The sequence below is a fragment of the Lepus europaeus genome, chromosome 18 (genome assembly GCF_033115175.1).
Source record: "Lepus europaeus isolate LE1 chromosome 18, mLepTim1.pri, whole genome shotgun sequence".
In the NCBI taxonomy this organism is placed as follows: domain Eukaryota; kingdom Metazoa; phylum Chordata; class Mammalia; order Lagomorpha; family Leporidae; genus Lepus; species Lepus europaeus.
Window position 1 is genome coordinate 74,617,734 of NC_084844.1, and position 16,338 is coordinate 74,634,071.

At 43.5% G+C, this 16,338-nt stretch overlaps 1 protein-coding gene across 1 annotated transcript in view; it reads right to left on the reverse strand.

The window, feature by feature from the left end:
• The window catches only part of LOC133747033 (zinc finger protein 260-like), a 32,795-nt gene extending 18,473 nt beyond the window's left edge, over positions 1 to 14,322 (reverse strand). Inside the window, 2 exon segments of the mRNA XM_062175170.1 lie at positions 959 to 1,085; positions 14,164 to 14,322. Coding sequence (XP_062031154.1) covers positions 959 to 1,085; positions 14,164 to 14,322 — 286 coding nt within the window.
• Between the last annotated feature and the right edge of the window lie 2,016 nt (positions 14,323 to 16,338).

Here is a 16,338-nt window from a genome sequence, read left to right on the forward strand (position 1 = left end):
TTACTTCAATAGATTTCTCAATGTTCAGTCATTTTTTTCTACTTTTAAGTATTTTTTTTCATTTTATAAAAAGAGAGGTATTTGAAAGGCAGATTGGCAACTGGCAGAGTGACAGAGAGAGAGAGAGAGAGAGAGAGAGAGAGAGATTAATCTTACATCTGCTGGTTCGCTCCCCCAATGGGAAAGGCTTCTACCTAGCTAACAAGAATAATTCATCTTGACATCTAGAAAAAGACCAGGAAATATGCACTGCCCAGTTAGCAACTAATGAAAGAATTATTAAGTATATTAATTCCTGCAGGAAAATAGGAAATGAAAGTGGACAGCAGGACAACTTAGAATTTATAGTATGTATCTAAACTAGAAAATAGCCTTAGTATAGACCTAAAAGGATTGGATTTGGTATGTCTAAGAAAAATGTTCAACTACAAAAATCAAGGGTGATGTGTGAACACACAAGTCCCTGGGGACTGTGGAAAGCCTATGTCTGATGCATGAATCCAGCTGTACTTAAGGGCTGCCAACCTGTGGAAAAGTAGTGAGAAGAGCACTACACCATGAACACCTGCTGAGCTCTCCCAGTCCCAGTCCCCTAGCCCAGTAGGTGCTGACTGACCTGGAAGGCTCTGATTTAGAGCTTCTTCTAGGATCCATGGCTCTGCTCCTTGCTCCAATTTGAAGATCACCTCAGGTTTGATAGCACACAATCCTATTAACAGAAATTAATGTAGGACTTTGTTAAATTACTAAGTCAGGATTCTTGAAAGACAACAAATTGACATCAAGATCTGTGTGAGAAAAGAACCTATTTGAATCCTTTGCTATAGGATGTGGACACCCATTCTGCATGGATTCAAATCCTATGCCTATGTGGCAATGCACTTTATAAATCATGTATTTATGTATTTCTCAGATGGGACAAAACTGGACCAACTGTGTGTGACAGAGTTTCACTCACCCAAGGACAGCAGGCTGTGGTAGGTCTCCAGCATCACATCCCTGTACAGGGTTCTCTGAGCATTGTCCAGGTCCTCCCACTCCTCCCAGGTGAAGTTGACAACCAGGTCTTCAAAAGACACCAACACCTATAACAGCACATGTTTCATCAACATAACAGTTCTGGGTTACAAAAGAGGAGGACTGGGAATGCATTCTCTATGTGTCTTACATGCCTCTTACATAAAATGCAGCCTACTTTGAATACTGTATAACACAGAAACCAAAACCACAATGGATCTTGCTTTAAAAATAGTTTTTGTGGGGCTGGCGCTGTGGCATAGCAGGTAAAACCACTGCCTGCAGTGCCAGCATCCTCTTTGGGTACCAATTCAGGTCCCAGCCACTCTGCTTGCAATCCAGCTCTCTGCTATGACCTGGGAAAGCAACAGAAGATGGCCCAAGTCCTTGAGAGTCGTGGGAGACCCAGAGGAAGCTCCCGGCTCCTGGCTTGGATCGGCACAGCTTCAGCCATTGCGGCCAATGGGGGGGTGTCAACCAGTGGATAGAAGACCCCTCTCTCTCTCTGCCTCTCCTTCTCTAACTCTGACTTTCAAATAAATAAATAAATCCTTCAAAAATTAGTTTCTGTATTATCTGGTTACAGCTAATAAACCACCAAAGATGGCAAGATCTGTTACAATATGTTTATGAATATGATGCAAGATATGTTAGGCAGTGCAAAGCATAAATAACAGAGACACTACAAACAGAACCACCTCTGGGTGTTCCTTGAATGTGAGAACAATAAAAGGCAGCACAGGAGCTCAAAGAGCTAATAATTAAGAGATTCTTTAGTTATATATTTTTTCTAATAGTAACAACATTTGTATGTGCTAGTTGTCTTATAAAATTGTTTATAAATCAAAATATGTTCATAAGCATGCCCTTATTTATTTCAACAAACAAAAGAGTTATTACTGTTCAGATAAAAGTGATTGCTGACTACTTAAAACACAGGATGGAAATATTTGGGAAAGGGGTAAAAAAAGCAGTGAGTTCCTGGACCAGATTCACATTTTAAATCATACCCTGGGGTCCAGAGTTGTGGCATGAAATGCCAGTATCCCATGGGTACCAGTTTGAGTCTCAGCTGCTCTACTTCAAATCCAGCTCCCTGCTAATACAGCCGAGAAGGCAGTGGAAGATGGTCCAAGGGTCTGGGCTCTTGCATCTATGTGGGAGACCAAAAAGAAGCTCCTGGCTTCAGCAGCCTATCCCAGCCCTAGTTGCAGCCATTTGGGGAGTGAACCAGCTTGGATGGAAGGTATCTTTGTCTTTGTCTCTCCTTCCCTCTGCTACTGCCTTTCAAATATATAAATCTTACAAAAAAAATACCCTGGAAGGGAAATGGTAAGAGCTAAATTGACAAATAAGGAAAAAAATCAGAAACAGTAGCTGTGGTGGAATGAGAAGGTGAGAAGGTCATGAATGTAGTAGAATGAGAAGGTGAGAAGGTCATGCCAAGATGGTCACTGACAACAGAGCCTCACTGACAGGCTGTGATTGGATGGCTTTGGAAACTGCCTGGCAACAGGCTGTGATTGGTTAGGGCATAGACCTCCCCTTGACTGGATTGGCTGCCTTGGCTATGTAAGCAGCTGTAGCAACTGAAATAAACCAAGCAGCAGTCTGCAGGCTGCTTGCCTCAGGCCTGCTTTCACCCAACTCCCGGGGTCTGTGTGGTGACTCCACACCTCTTGCCCCCACCAAACTCTTCCTCTCAGAAATGAATCCACAGCAACAAGTAGCCCTACCCATCAAGACAAAGAGCATGTCATCAACCTCTATGCATGCCAGTTCATGTCATAGCTACTTCAATTCTGACCCAGCTCCCCGCTAATGGTCTGAGAAAGGTAGAGGACAGATATATAGATATAGATATAGATATAGATATAGATATAGATACAGGTGTAGGTATAGCTATAGGTATAGTATAGGTATAGATATAGATAGGTCCCGCAAACAGCATCATAGTTTAAGAGGAAACACTGGGGCTGATGCTGTGGCATAGCAGGTAAAGCCACTGCCCTCAGTGTTGGCATCCCATATGGGTGCTGCTTCAAGTCCCAGCTATTCCTGTTCTAATCCAGCTCCCTGCAATGGCCTGGGGATGCAGTAGAAGACGGCCCAAGTGCTTGGGCCCCTAAACTCATGTGGGAGACCTAGAAGAAGCTCCTGGCTCCTGGCTTTACTGGCTCAGCTCTGGCCATTGCAGCCAATTGGGGAGTGAAACAGTGGATGGAAGACATTCTCTGTCTTTGTCTCTGCCTCTCTGTAATTCTGCCTTTCAAATAAATAAATAAATCTGAAAAAAAATGAATGTGAATGGAATGGGGAGAAGTGTGAGAGCACCGGCAGGAGAGGGAGGATGGGGTAGGAAGTATCACTATGTTCCTGAATCTGCATACAGGAAATACAAGAAATTTGCATACCTTAAATAAAATAAAAATATATATTAAAGGATAAGAAAGAAGGAAGTTGTAAGAAAAGTTTGTACAGGGTTTAATTTTGGGAAAAATGGTTAACAGCTTATAAAAAGTCTCAAAGCAGGTGCTCAGAGGCATTAATAGCAGTTATTCTTCTTTAAATTAATAAAAATGGAAGAAATGCAATAATGAACTAAAAGCTATGACTTCAGGTGGCCAAACATCTAAAAAAGAAAGGACCTAGAAAAAGAAGAATGAGCCAGATTCAAGTGCGGCAGTAAAAAGCAAATAATATCTGAGCAGAAATAAGTAAGAAATAATGTTAAGTAATATTGAAGCCAATAAAAGCAAGAGTGGTTCTTTGGAAAGCAAAATAATTCCTTAGCTACACTAAGAAAACATGGAAAAGAGTCAAATAAAAAAATCAAAGAAAAAAAGAAGATACTACCACACAAATCACAACAGATCACGAGAGACTATTAAGGACTATACTAGCAAATTGAAAACTGAGAAGAAATGGCTAATTTCTGGATATGTATATCCTACCAAACTGAACCACAAAGACACAGAACACACGAATAGGTCAAGAATGAGTAACAGGAATGTTTTCAATAATGAAAACAGGAATCAAAGTCCACAAACAAATGAAAGGTCAGCACCAGATGTCTTTACTACCAATCTCTACCATGTTTTAAAAATAAAATAGCACAATGCTTTTCAAACTATTCGAAAAAGTTGAAAGGCAGGGAACCTTCCCAAACTCAGTGAGGCCAGCATTTCAATACAGTAAGGAAATGGGCAGGAATCTGAATAGACAATTCTAAGAATAAACATAGATGGTCAGAACATGTGAGAAAATGCTCAATGTCACTAGCCATTAGGTAAACACAAATCAAAACATATTATCATCTTACTCTAAAAAGATTTTAAAAATGCTAAGGAGGATATTAAGAAAAACTTTATATACCATGATGAAAATGCAAATTAACAGGTAGTATGATGAACAGAATGGTCATTCAGGAAAAAAAAAGATAAAAATTGTCTCCATATGACACAGCTATCTTACTGCTAGCTATGTATTTCAGAGGAAAAATGAAATCAGCATATCAAAGTCATAGTCTTTCTCACACTGTAATACAGGTCATCACAGCCATGACACAGAATCAATATGGGTATCTATTAGTGAAATAATTGATAAGAGAATATAATTGAGACATTTAAAAAAAGGAATGGAATATTGTTACATGTTGCAAAATAGAACTGGAGACCATTATGTGAAAAAAGCCAGACACAGAAAGACAAATATCACACATTTTTTGTCATATATGGAATTGAAAAAAATTGATCTGAGTATACACATTAGATTACTAGAGGCTAGGAAGTTTGGGGACTGGGAATGGGAGGGGTTAACTAACAGGTACCAAAATACAATGAGGCACAAATTCTACTGGTCCATCATGCAGGGTGGTGACTACAGTTCTTCATATTTTGTACTATGTGAAGAACTGGAGGAGAGGAGCTGGTAAGATCAAAACACAAAGAAAAGAAAATGGAAAGACTCTATCAGCTTATATTGTGTATTTGTTCAAATACTTCATTGTCACTGGTATTACAGCACAATGGGTTAAGCCACTGCTGATGACACCAGCATCCCATGTGAGTGCCAGTTTGAAGCCAAGCTGATTCACTTCTGATCCACGAATCTGTTAATGTGCCTGGGAAAACTGTGGAAGATGGTCAAGTACTTTGGTCTCTGCTACATATGTGTGAAACCAAAATGGAGCACTCAGCTTTTAGTTTAAGCCTGGCCATTGTGGCCACTTGGGGAGTGAAGCAGTGCATAGCAGATTTCACTTTCTGTCCCTCACTCTGACTTTCAAATAAATAAAATACATTTAAAAAACACATTGCACTGTATACTATTCAAGTAACATAAGAAGTGCATGTTAATCAAAAACTGTTGAAATAAAACTTTAAAAATTAGAAGCATCTCTATACACTAACAATGAACTATCTGAAAAAGAAATTAGCAAACAATCCCCTAGATATAATAGCATAAAAATGTTTGGAGCCAGTGTCCTCCAGTACTGTTGGGGATTAATCAAATACACAGTCTTATTATCAACAAGTCAAGGTGGCCAGGACAGTGTCAGACCAAAACCAGGAACCTGGAACTTCATGTGGTCCTTCCATGTGGATGGCAGGAACCCAAGCACCTGGGCCATCTTCTGCTGCTTTCCTGGGTGCACTAGCAGGCAGCTAGATTGGATGGAGGTGGAACAGACAGGACTCATACAGGTGCACATATCAGCAGTGGCTTAAGCTGCTGTACCACAATGCAGGTCCCTGTTATGTTTCTTGGTTTCTTTAAAAAGATTTATTTGAAAGGCAGAGGTAGAGAGAGGGGGTGGGGGGAATCAGAGAGAGAGATAGTCCATCAACTGGTGCACTCCCCAAATGGCTGCAACAGCAAGTGCTGGGCCAGGCTAAAGCAAGGAACCTCATCTGGGTCTCTCACATAGGTGCAGCGGCCCAAGTACTTGGACCATCATCTGATACTTTCCTAGGCACATTACCAAGTATCTGGCTCAGAAGTGGAGCAGCCAGGACTTGAAGTGGTATGATACTGGCATTGCAAGTGGTGGTTTGACTTGCAGTGCCAGACTGCCAGATCTCCCCTTGAATTTTTTGATCAGTCCTTACCTGGGTGACAACTAGGTAATCTGGTATTCTCAAATGCCACTAATGTAAAACTAACCTTGAAGCCACACGGAAGCATCCTTACATGGTTTTATTCACTGTTAATACTGCTGTTGAATTACAGGCAGGGTGTTCAATTTTGTATCTGTGTCTCACAGTCAAAACACAGAATGGGGGTGGGACGTAGCCGAACAGTACAGAAGTCTGTGTCCTTCACTGGAGTACGTGGGTTCAATCCCTGGATATGGATATGGCTCATGACTCAGACTTCCTCTTAAGGTAGACCCTGGGAAGCAGCAGTGACAGCTCAAGTGACTCAGCTCATGAAACCCACAGGGAAAACCTGGGTTGAGTTTCCAGCTCCCAGCTCCTGCCTTGTCCCTGACATAGAAGCTGTGAGCATTTGGGGAGTAAATCAGTGGAAAAGAGGTCTCTGTCTCTAAGTCTCTCAAATTAATAAACAAAAAAGGAATTCATTTAATAAAAAGAGACATACAACTTTAGATGTCAGATCACATAAAGCAATGTTTTTAAAGAACTAAATGAGAGGCTGGTGCTGTGACATAGCAGGAAAAGCCAAGCCACAGCCTGCAATGCCAGCATCCCATATAGGCACCCATTAGAGTCCCAGCTGCTCCACTTCAGATCCAGCACTCTGATAATGTGCCTAGGAAACCAGTAGAAGATGACACAAGTCCTTGGGCTCCTGCAACCATGTAGGAGACTCAGAGGAAGCCCCTGGTTCCTAGCTTTGGTCTGGCCCTGCTCTGGCCATTGTAGCCATCTGGGAAGTAAACCAGTGGATTGAAGATCTCTGTCTCTCCCTCTCATAACTCTGACTTTCAAATAAATAAATAATTATTTCTTTAAAAAAACTAAATGAAAGTACAATAAAATATTTACTTTCTTTATTTCAACAAGATCTAATAAATATACTTTTCTTCAAAGTGATAATATCAACAATTTACTGGGTCATTACAGCTTCTAACAGCTAAAAGAAATTATATAGGAGCCAGCGCTGTGGCACAATGGGTGAAGTTTTTGCCTGCAGAGCCAGTATCCTATACCAGCACTGAGTCCTGGGTACTCTACTTCTGATCCAGCTCCCTGCTAAGGCACCTGGGAAAACAGCAGAGGATGTCCCAAATGCTTGGTTCCTGTACCCACATGGGAGACCAGAAGCTCCTGGCTTTGGATCAGCCTAGCTCTGACCATAGCAGTCATTTGGGGATTCAACCATCAGATAGAAGATCTCTCTATCTCTCTGTGTGTCTGTGTGTCACTCCCTCCCTCCCTCTCTCTTGATATATATCCCCCTATTTCTATAACCTTATCTTTGTCTTTCAAATAAATAACTAAATAAATCTTTAAAAATAGGTATGTGATATAATGCATACCATTAATTAGCTTAATTTATCTGTTCTACAGTGTACAAATAGTTCCAAATTTCATTTTATATGGTTAAAGGCATGTCTGTCAATTTAAGATATACAATAGGTATTTTAAAAGATGAGCAAAGAGATGTAAATTTAAATATATACAGAAATATAGACTATTATAATGCACAAGTCTAAAGAAATCTAGCATAGTTATACTCATTTTAGACAAATCAGGATTTAGGTCAGATATATTTGCAGTTACATAATGATACAGCAGGTAGTTCTCTGAAAAGACATTATAATGCTTTGTATCTATACATATAATAGAACATCACACTGAATAAGAGGAAAACTCAGAGAATTGCAAAGAAAAATATGGATACACTATTGCTAAACAGTATAAACAACAGTATACATAACAAAAAAGTGGTTATTATTATTTATCAATGTATAATCAGAGATGCCAGTTAACATTAGATAGAAGAAAAATCAATAAATAAGGTCACTCCAGGTTTTGGCATATTATAAAATAAACAAACATACATCCATGAAAAGTTATATAATCTTTCTACTTTATCAACACTTCCTACTAAATTTCAATTATTCACAATCTACAACAAAAATTTCCCAATTTGTAAAAACAAAACAAAATGATCATGCATTACCTCTTGTGGAATTAAAACAAACAAACAAAAAATAACATTATCACCAATGTCAAAAATAAACTTGAGGGGCTGATGCCATGGTACAGCAGGTTAAGAAGCTGGTTAAGCTACCAGTTGCAGCACAGGCATCCCATATGGGTGCCAGTTTGATTCCCAGCTGCTCCACTTCCAATCCATCTCCCTGACATCGTGCCTGGGAAAGCAGAAGACGGCCCAGGTTCTTGGGCTCCATCACCCACGTCAAGACCCAGATGAAGCTCCTAGCTTCTGGCTTCAGCCTGGCCCAACCCAGGACACTGCAGCATCTTGGGAGTGAACCAGAGGATGGAAGCTCTCTGTCTCTCCTTCTCTCTAACTCTGCCTTTCAAATCAATAAACCACTAAAATAAATAAATGAATAAATAATCTGGAAACAAGCCAAGTTCCATAAACAGCAGAAGCAGTGAGGGAACTGGGTAAACCTACAGCTTCAGATGGCAGCAGGAAGCAAGTGGAAAAGCCTGAGGCAAGAAAAAATTAATATAGTACCAACAGGTGACATCAACTTCTTGGAAAATTCATGAAGGCAAAACCAAACCAACCTCTCCTTTGGGAGAAACTACAATAAGCCACAAAGAACATCAAAAAGAATCAGGACTTCATCATCTCTGAGAGGAGAAGCAGAAAAGATCAGGAACGCACCTGAACTCACCATGGCCCATTGATTCACCTGGGTAACTACCCTATAACTATCAAGAATTTGCTTTCCCACTTCAGGCCTTATTGAATAGCTCAGGTTCCAAGCAAGACAATAAAAAATTCTAAATTCAAACCATGAAACATAATTCCTAAATAAGTGGGCAAAATCTAACAAAAAAGCAGCAAGCATCCACAAAGCACACAAAAGAGCCAGTTCTGGGAAGCAGTCTGCTTAACCTACAGTTCACAAAGGAACCCACATTCAGAAGCTGATGCAGGTTTCCATGCCTTGGCAATCACTCTCCATGTGGAGATAGGAGGCTTATGCTAGTTAGATAATCAGGAAAACATACATAAGCAGCCAGAAAATCTAACTAGGAAAGCTGACATTTCTACTTTTCCTTCCCAGCAGTGTGGAATGATCAATGGGCTTGATTCAGAGCAGCAACCCAACACTTCATCCAAAATCAGTTTAATGTTCTAACCCAGGTGTCTTTGTTTGAAATCACTTTTAACACTAAATGTACGATGTTTGCTGAACACCAACCAATTCATCTCGAGTTAATACCATCTCCAGTTAGCAGGAGCCTCAAAGGTTAAAGACTCAGTGCCAACACACAGTCTCACACAGGTGTCAGTGGAAAGCACTTGTTTGCTGTGGGGAATCCCACAGGAGTCCCAAAGACGAGTCACAAATTTCCGCTTACCCAACAACTAATAGCAGGTGGACCATGGAGAAATTTATGGTAGTCCCAAATGAGTGAGAGAGCCCTGCTAACCACAAACAAGCTAAAATAAGAATGGAGTTACTCATGCTAAGCTAGGAGCTGATGACACCACTTGTGCTAAGTTTAGTGTCTGGCAAGAAAGCATCTCCTCATCTGACTGAACAGGCACCTCCGGCAGTCTGATAATGTGTGTGCTAAGGATGATAACCTCAAGTCCCCCTCAATATTAGCATGGTGACCGACAGCACTGGACACAGCTGATATGCCCTGTCCTAGTCAGCAGACTGGTGGCACCCTGGGAAGTTCCAGAACATGACTGATTGACACCTGGACCCCAACCAGGTGCCCTTTTTCCCTGGAGTGGCAAGGATAAAAGGAGGGCTCTTTTTTTTTTTGGACAGGCAGAGTGGATAGTGAGAGAGAGAGAGAGAAAGGTCTTCCTTTTTGCTGTTGGTTCACCCTCCAATGGCTGCTGCAGCTGGCGCATCTCGCTGATCCAAAGCCAGGAGCCAGGTGCTTCTCCTGGTCTCCCATGCGGGTGCAGGGCCCAAGGACTTGGGCCATCCTCCACCGCCTTCCTGGGCCATAGCAGAGAGCTGGCCTGGAGGAAGGGCAACTGGGATAGAATCTGGAGCCCCAACGGGAGAGCTCTTTTCACCACTCCTCATCCCCTTGGGGATGATGGCCCAGTACACATGAACAAGGCGACTACTGGACCAAACTCCATCAGAGCTGATGGCTCAATCTCTCATCAGCCTACTGCCAGACACAACTGCAGAGCTGGACCAGACCTCTCAGCAGGGGACCTCTCCAACTCCTCATCTCCCTTCCAGCCTACTGCCCACAGTGACAGTCATCCCAAGACTTCTTGCCTGTAGCTGTTCTGAGATCAATCTCTCTGAGTGGTAAGAGACTTCAGACCCTGGACTCTTGACTTTTCATGAACCTGATATGATCCTTGAGAATGCATTTATAATGATATTCACTATGTATAATATTAAGGAATGTGCCTCGACCCTATGATTAAGAATAATGCCATATGCTTTGCTGTACTTATATTACTATAGTTGGATTGCTTTTGAGATTGCTTTGATGCTAGGTGTGTGTAAAGATCTGTGGCTTGGGGCGGGCATAGCGGGTTAAAGCCCTAGGTGAAGCACTGGCATCCCATATGGGTGCCAGTTCTAGTCCTGGCTGCTCCTCTTCCAATCTAGTTCTCTGCTATGGCCTGGGAATGCAGTAGAAGATGGCCCAAGTCCTTGGGCCCCTGCACCTAGGTGGGAGACCCAGAAGAAGCTCCTGTCTCCTGGCTTTGGATCGGTGCAGCTCCAGCCATTGTGGCCATCTGGGGAGTGAACAAGCAAATGGAAGACCTCTGTCTCTCTGGATCTACCTCTCTCTGTGACTCAGTCTTTCAAATAAATAAATCTTTTAACAAAATGATCTGTGGATTAATGAATATAACTATATAGATTGGTATGCAGAGTAGTGAAGCCCTAGTATGAATTGGTGTGAGCAATAAAAACCTTTCATTGGAAAGACAGTCTGTGTCCGTGTGTTCCTTCTTCCCTGTGCTCTGACATGCCACCCTTAAGCCCTGACAAGGTGAGTGACAGTAGGCACGCAAGACATTTGCTCTTTCTGGTCACCTGCCCCCACATCTAGGGATCTCACCCAGTCACTTCATTAGCATAAACTTAGCTATTATCTGAAAAGGCTGTGTTATGCAGAATCAGAGCCACAAGTATCACTCAGGAAATTCTAAGGGTTTTAGGATCTCTATGTCAGAAAGTGAGGGCAAATCCAAATAAGTATTTATTATACAAGGAACCCTAAGGAACTCTCTAAATTCATAAACTTTCTCATTCAACAGAATCTGACCTTCCCAAACACTCTCAACTGATCAAACTATGATGACAAAACCAATTCTGAAGATGTAAAACTAAACTGCTGTGTGTCCAAAATGCATTTGCTTTCTAGGTCTCACATCACTTACCTAGGGTAGTTTTCTTTGTCCTGAAGTTTTTCCTCCCTTCACAAGGCTAAGAGCTTCCAGAGTTCATGGATCCCTTCTGTCTTGTCCTTTCAATGTCAGCCTCTAATTTAGCTGATAATTCATCTCCAAGGAATGAGAACTAGAGTGAGGAGAATATTTTACTTTCCCAAGGTGTTAGGAATATAGATGGAGGGTATACATCAGAAACCTTCAACCTCAGAGCACCAGCTACTCCCAGGACAAGCCCTCCTTCCTCCTGCTGCTCTCCAAGCAGACACAGTGGCTGCCATTCACTCCGCACTCCTAGGGACTGTGACCACTGGGGGCATCTTGGGTCATTACCCACAGGTAGTTTTAAAAGGACATGGGAAGGAGTAAAAGGTTTGTAGAGAAGACATCACTCTAATTTTCCAGACCTCAAATCTATGACACTTTTTTAAAGATTTATTTATTTACCTGAAAGGCAGAGTTACAGAGAGGCAGAGGTAGATAGAGACCCGTGGGAGACCTGGAAGAAGCTCCTGGCTTTGAATTGGTGCAGATCCAGCCATTGTGGCCATCTGGGGGAGTGAACCAGTGGATAGAAGACCTCTCTCTCTCTGTCTTTCCTCCTCTATGTGTGTAACTCTGACTTCCAAATAAATGACTACTTTTAAAAATAATGGAAGTGGAGTAGCCAGGACTGGAATCAGTGCCCATAAAGGATGTGGGCACTGCAGGCTGTGGTCTTACCCACTACACCACAGCACCAGCCCCCAATCTATGACATTCTGATAAGAATGCAGGAGATGTGCAAAGATTTTTTTAACTTATTTATTTTTTATTTGAAATGCAGAGACAAACAGAGGTCTTCCATTTATTGGTTCACTCCTGCAAATGCCTGAAACGGCGTCAACTGGAGCAGGCTGAAGACAGGAGACCAAATCCAAATCTAGATGTCCCAAACTGGCAACAAGGACCCAACAACTATCATCACCTATGGTCTCCCAGGGAGTAGACCAGCAGGAAACTGAATCTGAAGCACAGGAAGGACTCAAACCCAGGCACTCCAATTGGGCTGTGGCCATCCCAAGCAACATCTTCTGCTCCAAACATCCACTCCAGCACTATTATATTATATTATATTACATTATATATAAAACCCTGGAGTATCTAGTAGGTATACTCTGCCTTTCTCTCCTATGAAATACTCAGAAATAGAAAATAAGCCTTTCAAAATGTTATAAATTATTCTGTGGAAAAAACAATTAAAATATAGAAGCTTAATTAAGTGTAGCAAGGGGAAAATATTTTATAGTGTTGCGAATTTCAGCGGGGAAGCTGGTATTTGGCAAGGTGGCAGAGATAAGAATATTTAGGGATTTATTATTAGGCTTATCCATGTGGATTAAACATGGTTTAATCCCATCTTAAACCCACGGGAAAATAAACCCAATTATGAGATATTAAGAAGTGGTACCATGGGGCCATTGCTGTGGCACAATGGGTTAACGCCCTGGCCTGAAGTGCTGGCATCCCATATGGGCGCCAGATTGAGACCCTGCTGCTCCACTTCCAATCCAGCTCTCTGCTATGGCCTGGGAAAGCAGTAGAAGATGGTCCAAGTCCTTGGGCCCCTGCACCCACGTGGGAGAGCCAGAAGAAACTCCTGGCTCCCAGCTTTGGATCTGCGCAGCTCCGCCCATTGCGGCCAACTGGGGAGTGAACCATAGGACGGAAGACCTCTCTCTCTCTCTGCCTCTCCTCTCTCTGTGTAACTCTGACTTTCAAATAAATAAATATTTAAAAAAAGATTTGAAATAAATATTTCAAATAAATAAATCTTATTTTTTAAAAGATTGATTTATTCATTTGAAAGTCAGAGTTACACAGAGAGAGGAGAGGCAGAGAGACAGGTCTTCTGTCCGCTGGTTCACTCCCCAGATGGCCGCAATGGGCGGAGCTGCGCCGATCCAAAGCCAGGAGCCAGAAGCTTCTTCCCGGTCTCCCATGCGGGTGCAGGGGCCCAAGGGCTTGAGTCATCTTCCACTGCTTTCCCAGGCCATAGCAGAGAGCTGGATTAGAAGAGGAGCAGTCGGGAGTACACCTGGAGCCCATATGGGATGCCGGCACTTCATGCCAGGGCATTAACCCACTGCGCCACAGCGCCAGCCCCAAATAAATAAATGTTAAAAAAAAAAAAGTGTTACTACATGAGACCTTAGAGGAGGTGATGAGGCTAAAGCTGCTCATGTTTAACGGCTTTATGCGTTATCTACAGAAGGGTCCGCTTATAGAAGCCCTTTGGCATTGGCCTCTCCTGTGCTCCCTTCCTTGGCCACTTGGTCTCTGGCCATCTCAGGTCAACAAGGCCATCACCAGATGCTGCCCCTGAAACTAAGACCAAAACCGTATTACAGCAGAACACAGACTTGGGTCCCAGAGGAGGGCCACGCTGAGCACCAGACCCCAGACTTGAGACCCTGATTCCCAGCTCGGGAACCGGGGCCCCTCGGGGAGAAGAGGGTCACAGGACCCCAGAGGTCACACCCCCCCCCCATGAACGCCGCACGTGCATTCCGCATTTCCTGGACACTTCCGTCCCCACCGCACAATCTGAGAAGTGGGGCTGGGCACCCCGGGCAGCAGGGGGAGCGCTCTGGGTCTGAGCCGAAGTCGCGGCGTGAGGAGCAGGACAAAATGGCCAGAGTCCCGGCTGTAGGCCGCATTCACATCCGCTGACCACCGGGAACGGCCCCGCACGCTCACCATTCCCCGGCTTCCACGGAGTCCCGGGCGCTCCGCAGGGCTTCAGGAGCGCGGACGTTCAGACTGCCGAAGCCTAAGCCACCCGCGGGCGCCCTCAGCGCACAGCAGCGAAGCCCAGTGTGGCGGCCAGAGAAGACCCCGCCTGGTTACGCAGGGTTGCCTGGCACGCCTGAATAGACAGTTCGCACAGCCAGTGAGCACGCAAGACGTCATAGAAGATGCAGCCAATCAGAATCGCCCCTAGCACGGGGGCGGTCACTTGGGTTGGTAACCATGCGGGTAGTGAAGGGTGAGGTCTGGGCACCATCCGAGGCTGACTCTCTGTCCTCTGGCCCGACTGTCCGGACAGCAGGGGACGTTGTCTCCTCCCTGATGCCCTCCCCCCCTCCTCCCCCACCTCTTGGGAGCTTAGGACCTGCAACACATGCTTCAGGAGTGAATATTTACCAAATGTTTATTGGATGCAGGGTTTTTTTCCTCATAGTCTTGCGTTATTCTTAGGTATTGATTTCAAAAATATTTCATGATATAGGCCGGCGCTGCAGCTCACTAGGCTAATCTTCCGCCTGCGGTGCCAGAACCCTGGGTTCTAGTCCCAGTCGGGGCACTGGATTCTATCCCGGTTGCCCCTCTTCCAGGCCAGCTCTCTGCTATGGCCCGGGAAGGCAGTGGAGGATGCCCCAAGTCCTTGGGCCCTGCACCCCATGGGAGACGGGGAGAAGCACCTGGCTCCTGGCTTCGGATCAGCACGATGTGCCGGCGGCAGCGGCCATTGGAGGGTGAACCGACGGCAAAAAGGAAGACCTTTCTCTCTGTCTCTCTCACTGTCCACTCTGCCTGCAAAAAAAAAAAAAAAATCAGGAAATGACATAGATTAATCTTTTTTCATTTGTCTTCTAAAAATTCCTGCTGCTTTTAAAAATAATTCCTGGAGTGATGATGTGGTGTTGCAGGGAAAGCCGCTGCATGCAGTAATGGAATCCCATATGGGCTCTGGTTTGTGTCCCGGCTGCTCCACTTCTGATCCAGCTCTCTGCTATGGCCTGAGAAAGCAGTAGAAGATGGCCCAAGTCCTTAGGCCCCTGCACCCGTGTGGGAGACCCGGAAGAAGCTCCTAGCACCTGGCTTCAGATTGGTGCAGCTCTGGCCATTGCAGTCATTTGGGGAGTGAACCAGCGGATGGAAGATTTCTCTGTCTCTGCCTCTCTGTAGCTCTCTTTCAAATAAATAAACAACTGTTTTTTAAAAAATTCCATTCCTAGTCTGTGCTTCCTGTGTGTTCTTGCTGGTACACAGTAACTCACTTAATTGCATATATTGCTCCCTTTCCCAGTAATTTCACTTTATTCACTTATCAGTTTGTATTTATGGTTAGATTATGTTATCTCTGTATATAATAGTGTCATCCACATATACTGACAATATAATTTCTTAAAAATTATTCTTCATATTTAATGTTTGCTTAGTTATATTTTCCTCACGATATCTCCAGTACAATTGTTGAGGAGAGAGAATGAGAGATGGTTTCTTCCCATGGATAAAGGTTTGAAGTCTCTCTTAATTATACTGTTACTTATTAGGCTAATTGTAAACAGTCTTAATTGGAATACGGAATGTACTATTTTTACTATTCTGCTATCACTTGCTTTATAATTTCCAGATGCTGACTTCTATTAAATACTTTTGATGGAACAAAGACATAAGGCTCAGCTATTCTTGCACACTGCCCAAAACATCGATAATCACTGGAATTTATTCCTTACCCTTCAATCTCAATTGGATCTCACACCCTATCACCTTCATACTCCACCCCTCAAGGCCATCTGAAAGACCAGTTCCAGGAATTACCTCCACCTGCTACCCCTAGCCCACCTCCACCATCCCTAGCCCTCCTAAAATACAAAAAGCCCAGCCCCTGGGGGTTGAGGCCTTCTGCCATGTGTTCCATCATGTGCACACTGACAGCTGGTCACCTACCTCTATGAGTTTATTTTCTCTCAATCAATTCTGTCTGGCTGT